A 15,832-nucleotide genomic window follows, 5' to 3' on the forward strand; every position below is an offset into this window, starting at 1 on the left:
GACATAGAAGAGGGGGTCACTTCCAAGACGGCCGAATAGGAACAGCTCCGGTCTGCAGCTCCCAGCGAAACTGATGCAGAAGATGGGTGATTTCTGCATTTCCAACTGAGGTGCCTGGTTCATCTCATTGGGACTGGTTGGATAGTGGGTGCAGCCCACAGAGGGCAAGCTGAAGCAGGGCGAGGCATCGCCTCACCCAGGAAGTACAAGGGGTTGGGGGATTTCCCTTTCCTAGCCAAGGGAAGCTGTGACAGACTATACCTGGAGAAACAGTATACTCCTGATCAAATACTATATGCTTTTCCCACAGTCTGAGCAACCAGCAGACCAGGAGATACCCTCCTGTGCCCGGCTTGGCGGGTCCCACGCCCACAGAGCCTTGCTCACTGCTAGTGCGGCAGTCTGAGATCAACCTGTGAAGCTGCAGCTTGACGGGGGGAGGGGCGTCCACCATTGCTGAGGCTTGAGTAGCTCAAAGTGTAAACAAAGAGGCCGATAAGCTTGAAATGCTCAGTAAGGTCTACTCCCTCTATAAATTCCACCTCTTGGGGAAGGACATAGTAGAACAAAAGGCAGCAGACAGCTTCTGCAGACTTAAACATCCTTGTCTGACAGCTCTGAAGAGAGCAGTGGTTCTCTCAGCACAGTGTCTGAACTCCGAGAACGGACAGACTGCCTCCTCAAGTGGGTCCCTGACCCCCGTGTAGCCTGACTGGGAAACACCTCCCAGTAGGGGCCAACAGACACCTCAAACAGGTGGGTGCCCCTCTGGGATGACGCTTCCAGAGGAAGGATCAGGCAGCAATATTTGCTGTTCTGCAGCCTCTGGTGGTGATACCCAGGCAAACAGGGTCTGGAGTGGACCTCAAGCAAACTCCAACAGACCTGTAGCTGAGGGGTCTGACTGTTAGAAGGAAAACTAACAAACAGAAGGGACATCTACACCAAAACCCCCTCTGTAGGTCACCAACATCCAAGACCAAAGGTAGATAAAACCACAAAGATGGGGAGAAACCAGAGCAGAAAAGCTGAAAATTCAAAAAAAAAAACAAAGTGCCTCTTCTCCTCCAAAGGATTGCAGCTCCTCGCCAGCAAGGGAACAAAACTGGATGGAAAATGAGTTTGATGAGTTGATAGAAGTAGGCTTCACAAGGTCGGTAATAACAAACTTCTCTGAGCTAAAGGAGCATGTTCTAACCAATTGCAAGGAAGCTAAAAACCTTGAAAAAAGCTTAGATGAATGGCTAACTAGAGTAAAGTGTAGAGAAGACCTTAAATGACCTGATGGAGCTGAAAACCATGGCACAAGAACTTTGTGACGCGTGCACAAGCTTCAATAGCCGATTTGATCAAGTGGAAGAAAGAATATCAGTGATTGAAGATCAAATTAATGAAATAAAACGAGAAGAAAAGATGAGATAAAAAAAGAGTGAAAAGAAACAAAGCCTCCAAGAAATATGGGACTATGTGAAAAGACCAAATATATGTTTGACTGGTGTACCAGAAAGTGATGGGGAAAATGGAACCCAGTTAGAAAACATTCGTCAGGATATTATCTAGGAGAACTTCCCTAACCTAGCAAGGAAGGCCAGCATTCAAATTCAGGAAATACAGATAACACCACAAAGATACTCCTCAAGAAGAGCAACCCCAAGACACATAATTGTCAGATTCACCAAGGTTGAAATTAAGGAAAAAATGTTAAGGGCAGCCAGAGAGAAAGGTCGGGTTACCCACAAAGGGAAGCCCATCAGACTAACAGCGGATCGCTTGGCAGAAACCCTACAAGCCAGAAGAGAGTGAGGGCTAATATTCAACATTCTTAAAGAAAAGAATTTTCAACCCAGAATCTCATATCCAGCCAAACTAAGTTTCATAAGCAAAGGAGAAATAAAATCGCTTACAGACAAGCAAATGCTGAGAGATTTTGTCACCACCAGGCCTGCCTTACAAGAGCTCCTGAAGGAAGCACTAAACATGGAAAGCAACAACGGGTACCAGCCACTGCAAAAACATGCCAAATGGTAAAGAACATCGATGCTAAGAAGAAACTGCATCAATTAACAGGCGAAATAACCAGCTAACATGATAATGACAGGATCAAATTCAAACATAACAATATTAACCTTAAATGTAAATGGGCTAAACGCTCCAATTAAAAGATACAGACTGGCAAATTGGATAAAGAGTCAAGACCCATCAGTGTGCTATATTCAGGAAACCCATCTCACATGCTCACATGCAAAGATGCACATAGGCTCTAAACAAAGGGAAGCAGGAAGATCTACCAAGCAAATGGAAAGAAAAAAAAAAAAAAAGCAGGGTTTGCAATCCTAGTCTCTCATAAAATAGACTTTAAACCAACAAAGACCAAAAGAGACAAAGAAGGCCACTACATAATGGTAAAGGGATCAATTCACCAAGAAAAGCTAACTATCCTAAATATATATGCACCCAATACAGGAACACCCAGATTCATAAAGCAAGTCCTTAGAGACCTACAAAGAAACTTAAGACTCCCACACAATAATAATGGGAGACTTTAACACCCCACTGTCAATATTAGACACATCAAAGAGACAGAAGGTTAACAAGGATACCCAGGATTTGAACTCAGCTCTGGACCAAGCAGACCTAATAGACATCTACAGAACTCTACACCCCAAATTAACAGAATATACATTCTTCTCAGCACCACATCACACTTATTTTAAAATTGACCACATAATTGGTAGTAAAACACTCCTCAGCAAATGTAAAAGAACAGAAATCACAACAAACTGTCCCTCAGATCACAGTGCAATTGAATTAGAACTCAGGATTAAGAAACTCACTCAAAACCGCACAACTACATGGAAACTGAACAACCTGCTCCTGAATGACTAATGGGTACATAACAAAATGAAGGCAGAAATAAAGATGTTCTTTGAAACCAATGAGAACAAAGACACAACGTACCAGAATCTCTGGGACACATTTAAAACAGTGTGTAGAGGGAAATTTATAGCACTAAATACTCACAAGAGAAAGCAGGAAAGATCTAAAATTGACACCCTAACATCACAATTAAAAGAACTAGAGAAGCAAGAGCAAACATATTCAAAAGCTAGCAGAAGGCAAGAAATAACTAAGATCAGAGCAGAACTGAAGGAGATAGAGACACAAAAAAACCCTTCAAAAAAATCAATGAAACCAGGAGCTGTTTTTTTGAAAAGATCAACAAAATAGATAGACCGCTAGCAAGACTAATAAACAAGAAAAGAGAGAAGAATCAAATAGACACAATAAAAAATGATAAAGGGGATATCACTGCCAATCCCCCAGAAATACAAACTACCATCAGAGAATACTATGAACACCTCTACACAAATAAACTAGAAAATCTAGCAGAAATGGATAAATTCCTGGACACATACACCCTCCCAAGACTAAACCAGGAAGAAGGTGAATCTCTGAATAGACCAATAACAGGTTCTGAAATTGAGGCAATATTTAATAGCCTACCAACCAAAAAAAGCCCAGGACCAGACAGATGCATAGCCGAAGTCTACCAGAGGTACAAAGAAGAGCTGGTACCATTCCTTCTAAAACTATTTCAATCAATAGAAAAAGAGGGAATCCTCCCTAACTCATTTTATGAGGCTAGCATCACCCTGATACCAAAGCCTGGTAGAGACACAACAAAAAAAGAGAATTTTAGGCCAATAACTCTGATGAACACCAATGCAAAAATCCTCAATAAAATACTGGCAAACCAAATCCAGCAGCACATCAAAAAGCTTATCCACCACGATCAAGTCGGCTTCATCCCTGGGATGCAAGGCTGGTTCAAAATATGCAAATCAATAATGTAATCCATCACATGAACAGAACAAATGACAAAAACCACATGATTTTCTCAATAGCAGCATTAAAGGCCTTCAACAAAACTCAACAGCCATTCATGCTAAAAACTCTCAATAAACTAGGTATTGATGGAATGTATCTCAAAATAACAAGAGCTATTTATAACAAACCCACAGCCAATATCATACTGAATAGGCAAAAACTGGAAGCATTCCCTTTGAAAATCAGCACAAGACAATGATGCTGTCTCTCACCACTCCTATTCAACATAGTATTGGAAGGCCAGGGCAATCAGGCAAGAAGAGAAAGAAATAAAGGGTATTCAATTAGGAAAAGTGGAAGTCAAATTGTCCCTGTTTGCAGATGACATGATTGTATATCTAGAAAACCCCATCGTCTCAGCTCAAAATCTCCTTAAGCTGATAAGCAACTTCAGCAAAGTCTCAGGATACAAAATCAATGCGCAAAAATCACAAGCATTCCTATACACCAATGACAGACAAACAGAGAGCCAAACCATGAGTGAAATCCCATTCACAATTACAACAAAGAGAATAAAATACCTAGGAATCCAACTTACAAGGGATGTGAAGGACCTCTTCAAGGAGAACTACAAACCACTGCTCAACGAAATAAAAGAGGACACAAACAAATGGAAGAACATTCCATGTTCATGGATAGGAAGAATCAATACTGTGAAAATGGCCATGCTACCCAAGGTAATTTATAGATTCAATGCTATCCCCATCAAGCTACCAATGACTTTCTTCACAGAATTGGAAAAAACTACTTTAAAGTTCATATGGAACCAAAAAAGAGCCCGCATAGCCAAGACAATCCTAAGCCAAAAGAACAAAGCTGGAGGCATCACGCTACCTGACTTCAAACTATACTACAAGGCTACAGTAACCAAAACAGCATGGTACTGGTACCAAAACAGAGATATAGACCAGTGGAACAGAATAGAGGCCTCAGAAATAACACCACACATCTACAACCATCTGCTCTTTGACAAACCTGACAAAAACAAGCAATGGGGAAAGGATTCCCTATTTAATAAATGGTGCTGGGAAAACTGGCTAGCCATATGTAGAAAGCTGAAACTGGATCCCTTCTTTACACTGTATACAAAAATTAACTCAAGATGGATTAAAGATTTAAATGTAAGACCTAACACCATAAAAACCCTAGAAGAAAACCTAGGCAATACCATTCAGGACATAGGCATGGGCAAACACTTCATGACTAGAACACCAAAAGCAATGGCAAGAAAGCCAAAATAGACAAATGGGATCTAAATAAACTAAAGAGCCTCTGCACAGCAAAAGAAACTACCATCAGAGTGAACAAGCAACCTACAGAATGGGAGAAAATCTTTGCAATCTACCCATCTGACAAAGGGCTAATATCCAGAATCTACAAAGAACTTAAACAAATTTATAAGAAAAAAAACAACCCCATCAAAAAGTGGACAAAGGATATGAAAAGGCACTTCCCGAAAGAAGACATTTACACAGCCAACAGACATTTGAAAAAATGCTCATCATCCCTGGTCATCAGAGAAACGCAAATCAAAACCACAAGGAGATACCATCTCGTGCCAGTTAGAATGATGATCATTAAAAAGTCAGGAAACAACAGATGCTGGAGAGGATGTGGAGAAATAGGAACACTTTTGCACTGTTGGTGGGAGTGTAAGTCAGTTCAACCACTGTGGAAGACAGTGTGGAGATTCAAGGATCTAGAACTAGAAATATCATTTGACCCAGCAATCCCATTACTGGGTACATACCCAAAGGATTATAAATCATGCTACTATAAAGACAAATGCACACGTATGTTTATTGTGGCACTATTTACAATAGTAAAGACTTGGAACCAACTCCAAATGTCCATCAATGATAGACTGGATTAAGAAAATGTGGTATATATACACCATGGAATACTATGCAGCCATAAAAAAGGATGAGTTCATGTCCTTTGCAGAGACATGTATAAAGCTGGAAACCATCATTCTAAGCAAACTATCACAAGGTCGGAAAACCAAACACCAGATGTTTTCACTCCTAGGTGGGAATTGAACAACGTGAACACATGGATACATGGTGGGGAACATCACACACCCGGGTCTGTCGGAGGGTGGGGGGCTGGGGGAGGGATAGCATTAGGAAAAAATACCTAATGTAAATGACGAGTTGATGGGTGCAGCAAACCACCATGGTACATGTATACCTATGTAACAAACCTGCACGCTATGCACATGTACCATAGAACTTAAAGTATAATAATAAATAAAAAAGAAAGTAAAGAAGCGAATCTCCGATTTTAAAAAATGGAATCCAAAAAAAAAAAGAAGACATAGAAGAAGTGGTGTCAGAAAACAAATTGACATTAGAGAATCTGGCAAAAGGGTTCCAATTATTCAAGACTAATTTTGATTTATTTTACAACGTGAACCCTTCTATGATACAGGTACCAAAACTAAAGCAAATAAAAGGAGGATTGGTACCATATAAAAACATTTTTAGAGAAATGAAGAAGCAAAAAGTCAGAAATCAAGATGTGTTTCTGTAAAGTTACACCAGTGTGCCCACCTCTACTACTTCTACCTCCTCCACCTCTCTGTCTCTGCTACTCCTGAGACAGCAAGACAAACTCCTCCTTTTCCTTCCCCTCTTTGGCCTACTCAATGTGAAGATAACGAGGATTAAGACTTCTATGATGATCCACTTCCACTTAATGAACAGTAAGTATATTTTTTCTTATGGTTTTCTTAATAACATATTCTTTTCTCTAGCTTACCTTATTGTAGGAATACAGTATACTACTATATATACAACATAAAATATACATGTTAAGCAACAGTTTATGTTCTCGGTAAGGCTTCTGGTCAATAGTAGGCTATAGGCAGTTAAGTTCTGGGGGAGTCAAAAGTTATATGCAAATTTCTGACTTCACTGAGGATCTGTGCCCCTAACTTCTACATTGTTCAAGGGCCAACTGTATTTTAAACTTTAAACCCTATCTAAAGTCACCCAGCCATGACAAAGTGGGGGAAAAAAAGAGATACCCTGGGAAGCCTGCTTTTAAACCTTGTTCTACTACTTTCTGTTAAATGATTTGTGTCTAAAATGGGAATTACTTGCTTTATCTATATCTGTCCACCTTATGAGGGTTAGAGAAGATTATGATGTAAATGTATATGCAAATAATATGCCTGTCAATCTGAAAACATTTAAATGTAGACTGTAGCATTTATATATAATCAGCATTTATATTAGCTAGAAATAAATTTTAGGCCAAGTGGCAGAACCCAAGATTCATCAAAGACCTAGAAGATTACCTGTCTCAGGTATGCCCAAGATACAGGTTCAGAAATTTAGGAGATCTTTTACACTCTCTTGTTACAATTTCTGAAAAAAAAATCATAAATCTAAAATCACTGTATTCCTCTAGTTGTGTAAGTTCTTATTACTGAAAAGAGTAAGCCAAAATAACTGGAAGAAGATCCCTGCCATTACTGAATTTTGAGCAGAGGGAGAACCAGACATTTAAACAATATTTAAAGCAATTTAATAAATAAGTCCAAATATTTGTTCTATTCACTGTGAGACCTTGGTATCAATTTCCTTATCTGTAAAATAGGAATAAAAATATCTGTCTCTAAAAGAAGCAAGCAAAGACCTTGAAGTGCACCTGATACAGAGGAGCTCAATAACAGGCAGCTCTTAATATAAGGTAAGAGCAAGACAGCAGAGATAGAAGCACCTCACTTTCAGGTGTCAAAAGTTATTCAGTGATCAAGATACTTCCAGAGACAGTTTCTCTGGCAGATAAGGGAAGCATCCCAAATGGAAGAAAAAGCAGGTATAAAGTTATTCATTTATTCAACAATTGGTAGGGATACAAATGCTAGGTGTAGATACAGAGATGGAAAAGACTAATCTTGGCAATAAGAACTGACTATATTCAATAAGAGAAAAGCCAGGGGAAGAGATCTCTTAGGTATTCAGAATCCCAATGGTTGTTAATGAAAGGAGTTAGCTAGCTTGCTTTAGGCAGACAGTAAGGGAACGGTCCCCCGAGAACCTCTGACCCACCCCACAAGGGCTTACACCAGATGCTTTGTGCAGATAAGGGAACTTGCACAGGGGGCTTGCTTAAACATGCCCACAGCGGACTAAGGGCCTGCATGTGCACTGGGGGAATGTGGTGAAGCCACCAGTAATCTGTGCCTTATACAAATAGGGAACCCAGCCCCATCAGCTTCTATATATATATATATATATATATAGGCCCTTGTATTCAACTGTGAGGGGGCAACCTTTCAGGACCCATCTCTTTGCTGAGAGCTTTCCTTTCACTTAATAAATTCTAATCTATTCACTCTTCGAGTATCTGTGTGCCTAATTATTCCTCGTCGTGAGACAAGAACCTGGACCTAGCTCAGCTAAGGAGTAAAAACCCTTGCATCATTAAGAAAGCAATAAAATGAGAAAGAGGAAATTGATATAAAGTGAATTATAGGTTTGTGGTAATTACCTAATATAAAACAGAATTATGTTCTACTGGGAAAAATCTCACAAAAAACAGATGTACTGGTTGGGTATGGTGGCTCACACCTGTAATCCCAGCACTTTGGGAGGCCGAGGCAGGCAGATCACTTGAGGCCAGAAGTTCAAGGCCAGCCTGGCCCACATGGCAAAACCCCATTTCTACTAAAAATAATACAAAAATTAGCCAGGCATGATGGCACTCGCCTATAATCCCAGCTGCTTGGGTGGCTGAGGTACAAGAATTGCTTGAACCTGGGAGGTGGAGGTTGTAGTGAGCCAAGATCGCACCACTGCACTCCAGCCTGGGTGACAGAGCAAGACTCTGTTTCAAAAAAATAAAAAAAGGAAGTACACTTTTGTGAGGAAAAGGTCAGGAAGATATCCAGCCCTAAGCCATGTGGATCCCTGCAGTTTACTTTCATTGCTATATTCTCAAGCACTTTCGGTACTAATAATAGCACCAAAGTGAAAATCTCCATTATCTAGAAACATTTTGGATAGCCAAGTTTTCTAAGTAATTCAGAAATTATTATCTAATACATCAATTGTTATTTTAACTATTTTGGATGGAAACTTGTGAAATGTATTCTAAGCTTCCCTCTTCTTACATGGAATATAAAATTAAATGTAATTTAATTTTTTTAGGGACTCATGGGCATGAATTATGAAAATCAAATATTATCCTAGGCCAGAAAACAGCCTTGAAATGTATAAGGATATTTGCTTTACATTAAATGGCTTCTTTCCAGTTTTTATGTTGCATCTTCCCTTACATCACTTTGTCCTTTCCTGTAAACTACCTCCTTTTGGTTCGGTTCAGTGATGCCTCCTTCTAGTATCTCCTCCCATGCTTCCTCCTTTTATCCTCTGAAGCATAACTGTTTGGAAACCACATCATCAAATCTGTTTGAACTATCAAGGTAAAAGTAAACAGGTTTTGAGAGAGGGATCAATTGGTTATTTTATGTGCATGGTCTTTAGTGCATGAGTTTATTTATTCTGGCTATCTAGAGGCCTTTTAAATTTAATTCCAGGTTCTCAACTATGTCAAGTGGGAAAGCTGCCAGAGAAGTTAATTTCAGGGCGGTAAACTATTGTCATACCTTGCTAGAATATTTCATGGGTTTTCTCTTTGTTTTTGAATCTCTACAAACTGCTTAAACAATGCCTTCCAGGTTTCTGATTCTAAATGTGAAGCACCCAACACCTAATTTAGTTATATTGTTACAAAGTATTTATAATTTTCAGAGTTTGGCTACAGCATAACCATGTGCCTGCTGATAGATGTTGCTTATATGGACTATATAGACTTAAAAATTTCTTAAATTTTCATCTTTAAGTTTTGTAACAAATGGGTTAGTACTGCAAATTATCACCCTTAATCACAATATTAGTTCTAAATTCTATATTGGGTATATACCTAAAATAAGATGCCTGTACTGGATCCACAATTCATCTTAATTTTAAGAAATATTTTATACAAAATTACTAATGCCATTTCTATGTTCTTAACATGTATTTTAATATTAGCATGCTTATATACTTATGTATGTACATAACGTATATAAAACACATTTTATATGACATCATGTTATATTTGATTCAATCCATGCTAGGTCACAAAAAATCTGCAAAATATCTTTAAACAATATAGTTAATCATATTTAATCTGGGAACTCTAACACTTTTTTTATTAGTCTCAAGTAAACAATACAATATTTTAGTGATTCACTAACCTGAAAAAATAACCACTGAATGGAACAAGGAATATACTTAAAATTCAAATAAGATAGCTTTTTATTTATTCTTACTATTTCATAGGCAATGCAAAAATTTAGTACTCTCACACAGAATATTCAAATTTAACTTTTTATGTTGCTCTCACTACAGATGTATGCCTAAACTTTCTTACTGGAAACAAATTAGATTAACAACCTCTTGTGCTAAGTACTCAATTATAAAAGAAAGGACAAAAGTTAAAAGGAAAAGAAAAGAAAAGCCAAGCCTGCTTATCAGGAGAATTTATATGGCTGATGAGATAAATCTAGGACCAGTTGGTGGATCTTATCTCTGCCAAGAACACCTTGTTTTACCTTTAAAATGAAATATCAATGTCTTATGAAAAAGATAACCCTTCAATGCAAAAGACAGACCAGATTTATTTTTTAAATTTTCTGATTAAACTTAGAATAGAAAATAATTTGTTTAATTCCTTAACCAAGTTGCTCTATTCTGTAAATTTGTAATGAGAACATATTGCCTGTCTCCTTTTCCCTAATCTGCCTCTTTCACTGGCCTTTATTCTCTGGCCAACCTGCGTCATGACTTCTGTCTGCCAGAGGCCAAGTTCACTTGCTGTTTTCACACAATGCTGCATATCAGATTCCTGACTTATATCCTAATGTCTCTTAGACAACCCACTTGACTAGCCTACTCCTCTGACTAGTAATGACCCCATACCTCTCACCTTAGATCTTTGTTAATATAAAAATATTTCCCTAAACTAATTAAATATATGTATAAAGAGAGGGATACTAGTGTTTGAAAACACAAATAGTTGAGGCCTCTAAACAGAGTAAATAGTGATAATAACCAAAGAAAAGTACAAATCTGGTCCTTTTGCAGATTATATATTTTTAAAACAATCTCAATAATTTTCATTCATCATGTGTTTCTGTTCCTAGAGATTCTGTCTGTATTTTCCTTTCTCAGAAGAAACATCATGCAGAAGAAGAAGAAATTCTTCTAAAACTCAATAATTATACTCATGAAGAAGAAATTCTTCTAAAACTGAATAATTATGTTCATGTAACTATATTTTTCAGGATAATTTTGTACTCTTCTCACCAAATCATACTCCCAAATTAATCAGAAGCACAACTTCTTAATACTCTAAAGCATAACATTCTGGTTTGAGTATATTTTTAATTGATATATACTTACTTAGGCTACTTAGTTGTCTAATTATATTTGCCAAGGAAATATTGGTTACACATTCCAGTTCATTCTTAATGCCTCTAGGCAGTGCTGTGTGGCACAAGTGCCTAGGATCGATGTTTCTTTTCACTAGTGGCATCTTGAGATTAACCTTTGTGCCAGTTCACCTGTAAGAAATCAAAAATAAATTAACAATATTAAATTTCAGCCAACACAGAATGAGACTCTATTTTTCATTGAAGAATAAAACACCATTGACCCTTGAACAACATGGATTTGAACTGCTTGGGTCCACTTACTGGTAGATTTTCTTCCCTCTCTGCCTCCCTGAGACAGCAGGACAAACCCCTCCTCTTCCTCCTCAGCCTACTCAATGTGAAAATGACAAGGATGAAGACCTTTATGATGATTCACTTCCACTTAATAGTTAATGTATTTTATCTTACGACTTTTTAATAACATTTTATTTTCTCTGGTTTATTTTATTGTAAGAATACGGCATATAATATATATAACATACAAAATATGTTAAACAACAGTTTATGTTCTCGGTAAGGCTTCTGGTCAACAGTAGTCTATAAGTAGTTAAGTTTTTGGAAAGTCAGAAGTTACACACAGATTTTCAGCAATGCAGAGGGTTGGTGCCCCTAATCTCTGGGTTGTTCAAGGGCCAACTATATTTGCTTGTATGAAGACAATAAAAATGAAATTACCCAACTAAAATAATCAAAATTGATTTAACTTCCAATTACTAGAACATCAACATTATACAAAACATTTTTTAAAAACTTGCTTTCAATGTCAGCTGCTACATGGTGAATTCACAATTATCATCACCATTATTCTCCTAAAAACACTGTTTTTATTTACTATAACAGGGATTTTGTTCTAGAGAGTTAGTGTGAGATGTCCTCTCTAAGGAAGTGCATAAAAGGATTAAGGAAGCTGTAAGAGTAAATCAAATTTACATTATCACATAAAATGTATCAGGTGTTCAACAGCTCAGATCAAATACTCCAAGTAGCCCTGCACCTGAAATCTCATTGGAATCTACCAAATCTTTATTTAATTGATCAAAAAGTTCAACCGTCTTTGAATTATAGGCTGCTCTCATTTTGCATGCTCCGCATATGCACAAATTTGAGTGACTCGAGTTAAGTAACAACACTGCCCAACACCATGATTCAAATTTCACTTACTACAGTATATTAACTGTGAGTAATTGCACAAATACAAACTTCATTTCTAGTACTCTAGTCCAGGACTCCCCAACCCCTCAGCTGCAGACCAGTAACGGTCAGTGGCCTGTCAGGAACTGGGCTGTACAGCAGGAGGTGAGCGGTAGGTAAGCAAGCATTACTGCCTGAGTTCCACCTCCTGTCAGATCAGTGGCAGCATTAGATTCTCATAGGAGCACGAGGCCTATTGTGAACTGCACACGTGAGGGGTCTAGGTTGCACGCTCCTTATGAGAATCTAATTAATGCCTGATGATCTGAGGTGGTACAGTTTCATCCTGAAATCATCCCCCACTCCACACACCCCCACCCTCCGCCTGTGGAAAGATTGTCTTCCAAGAAACTAGTCCCTTGTGCCAAAAACAAGGAGACTGCTGCTCTAGTCTACAAATCACTGTTAAGAAGAGCTGTACATCATGATCAGTGATCAATCACCACTTCTTTCAAAGTCAGCTGATGATTGGTTACACCTCATCTGTTAGTCAATTCACCCACAGACAGCAAAGCATGCATCTGTTGCCTTCTTGCCTCCCAGTGCTAAGTCTACATGAAATTTTACTAAATAGGTAGATGAAAGCAGGAATTGGTCAACAAAGATAGAACTGCAGCAAAAAACAAAAAACAAACAAAAAAAATGGTAACACTGGAAATGAAATTCAAATCCAACATAAGTGGAGTAACAGATGAAGTAGCTGACTGTGGAAATTTTGCCACTACCACTGTTTGAGAGCTTCTAGATATGCAGCCTGAGGCACTTAGCGAAGGCAAACCTACAGACATAAATGAGGAATGTGGTTGTGACAAAAAGAAGGAATATGTTCCAAAGGAAGTGACACTAGCAAAAAAACTTCACATTTAAGAAACTCTTGGAGGTACTTTGTGACAGTGGAAGCACAAAAGATAAAATGTTGGAAGCTAATCCTAATTTAAAAGAAAGGAGTGTGACAATTTGCCAAGGCACAGAAAAGATGCTCACTTTGCTAGCTCTGCTATTGTAAGTTACACAACGAGAACTGCTCAAACTGCCTTTGATAAGTTTTTTTCCCAAAGAAATAAAACACTAATTCTAATTGACTCCAATATCTTAAATGACATTGTGCTAAATAAATACTTTTAAATTTCCCTATACATTTTAACCTACAATAGAAAAGGTTTTACTGTCTTGACAAAAATTTTTAGAGTGTACGTTAAAACACTGTAATTATCCCCATTTTTTTATTAAGATCATTTTTCATGGTTTCAACTTATACTGTCATTTTTTACAGTCCTGCACTACTGTGCAAAGTGGGAAATGACTGTACTATCTATCAGTGAACAATGGTTACTAAAGGAAACAATTTATTAATTACTGAGCTTTAATGACTAACAAATGAGAAGTTTGGGATAAACCTAATTGCAGTTCAGTGTTACTTATCAACATGCTTTTAAAAACTTTTGCATAAATTTGTTTCCTCTGACCTATTTGTTTAGCATTCTCTCCACATTTTTAATCCATTCTAAAACTGTGCAACATGAAATGTAGAGAAAAAAAGCATACAAAATTGTACACCTCAAAAATTTAACCAAACTCTCATGTAACCCCATTAAGAAATAAAATATTGCCTGTACCAATTGCCAGCACCCTTCCACTTTCGTCCTCTTCCCAATCATTCTTGCTTACCTCCCCAAAACAGGTAACCTTTATTCTTTTTATAATAAGCATTTCCTTGTTTTTTTTTTATTTTCACAACTTACACAGGCAACTTTAAACACTATAGTTTTGATAGCTTTTTGAAGTTTATATAGACTAATATGATACATATTATTTTATGCCTTGCCTTTTTCATTCCACATTGTAACATTCATCCATATTGCTCTGTGCAGGTTGTTCATTTTCATTGCTGTATAACAGTCCACTATATGACAACACTACAATTTATTTACCCATTCTAATGTTAATGAATTGTTTCCAGTTTGAAGCTATTATGAAGAGGACTATACTGATCATTCATGTACGTGTGTCTTAGCGTACACATTTCTATTGTGAATATACTTCAGGACAAGAATAGCCAAGTTAAGGATACACACAACTTCATCTTTAGGAAATGATGCCAAACTGTTCCAGAGACTGTACCAACACGTTACTTTCAGCAGTTAAGAGGCTGCTGCTGCTCCACATCCTCATAACACTTGACACTGTCAGTTTTTAAATTCTAGCTGTTCTTGAGGGTATGTTGTGGCTACTTGTTATAGTTTTAATTTGTGTTTCCCAATTACTGAATTTAAGCACCTTTTCATGTTTCTTGATCTTTTGGATTTTTCTCTTGGGAAGTGCCTGTTCAATCCTCTTGTCCATTTTTGGCCATTTGTTGTGTTAGGGCTGATTTGTAGAAACACTAGATATGAGCCATTTGAAGGTTATATGTGATGCGAGTCTCTTCTTTCACTTGCTATTCCACTTTCTTAGTGATGTCTTTTAATGAACAGAAGTTTTTACGCTCCATGTGGTAAGGATATTCTCAATCTTTTCAAGTTTAGAACAAAAGCATAGTTTCTAAAATCTTTTTCTACACCAAGATCATAAATATGACCTTTCACTTTATCTCTTAGCTTTGTTTTGTCTCATAATCTATAATTGATGTGGACTTAATTTTGTGAATGGTGTGATGTAGCAGTTAGGTTTCTTATATATTATTTCAGCACCACTTATTGAAAAGCCTAGTATTTCTCTACTGCTGTATGGTGGCACTTTCGTCATAAATCAAGTTTCTATGTATTTTTAAATCAGATTTTGAGCTACATACTATTCTATTGCTCTTTTTGACTAACCTAGAGCTAATGACAAACTGACTTAATTAATCAGGCTTTACAGTAAGTTCGCTCTGTTGCTCAGGCTGGAGTGCAGTAGCGTAATCTTGGTTCACTGCAACCTTCGCCTCTTGGGTTCAAGCGATTCTCCTGCCTCAGCCTCCAGAGTAGCTGGGACTACAGGCATGTGCCACAACACCCGGCTAATTTTTTGTATTTTTAGGAGATGGGGTCCTGCCATGTTGTCCAGGCTGGTCTCAAACTCCTCAGCTCAGACAATCGACCCACCTCAGCCTCCCAAAGTGCTAGAATTACAGGCTTGAGCCACTGTGCCTGGCTTATAGTTAAGTCTTGATACACAATAGGGCAAGCTCTCCAATCTTGTTCTCCAAAAATGTTCTGTTTATTCCTGACCCTGTGTATTTCCATGTAAATTTTTAGAATAAGATTATCAAGTCACACATTAACA

At 37.7% G+C, this 15,832-nt stretch overlaps 1 protein-coding gene across 19 annotated transcripts in view; it reads right to left on the bottom strand.

Annotated features, from left to right (window-relative positions):
* Window positions 1-15,832, bottom strand: part of WASF1 (WASP family member 1) — a 78,944-nt gene that overhangs the window by 16,277 nt on the left and 46,835 nt on the right. For all 19 annotated transcript variants that reach the window (XM_063724695.1, XM_063724689.1, XM_054556927.2 and 16 more), the window contains one exon: window positions 11,346-11,506. In XM_063724695.1, coding sequence (XP_063580765.1) covers window positions 11,346-11,478 — 133 coding nt within the window. In that variant the 5' untranslated portion in view covers window positions 11,479-11,506. The remainder of the gene's footprint in view (window positions 1-11,345; window positions 11,507-15,832) is intronic.

The sequence above is a fragment of the Pongo abelii genome, chromosome 5, assembly GCF_028885655.2.
Source record: "Pongo abelii isolate AG06213 chromosome 5, NHGRI_mPonAbe1-v2.0_pri, whole genome shotgun sequence".
In the NCBI taxonomy this organism is placed as follows: domain Eukaryota; kingdom Metazoa; phylum Chordata; class Mammalia; order Primates; family Hominidae; genus Pongo; species Pongo abelii.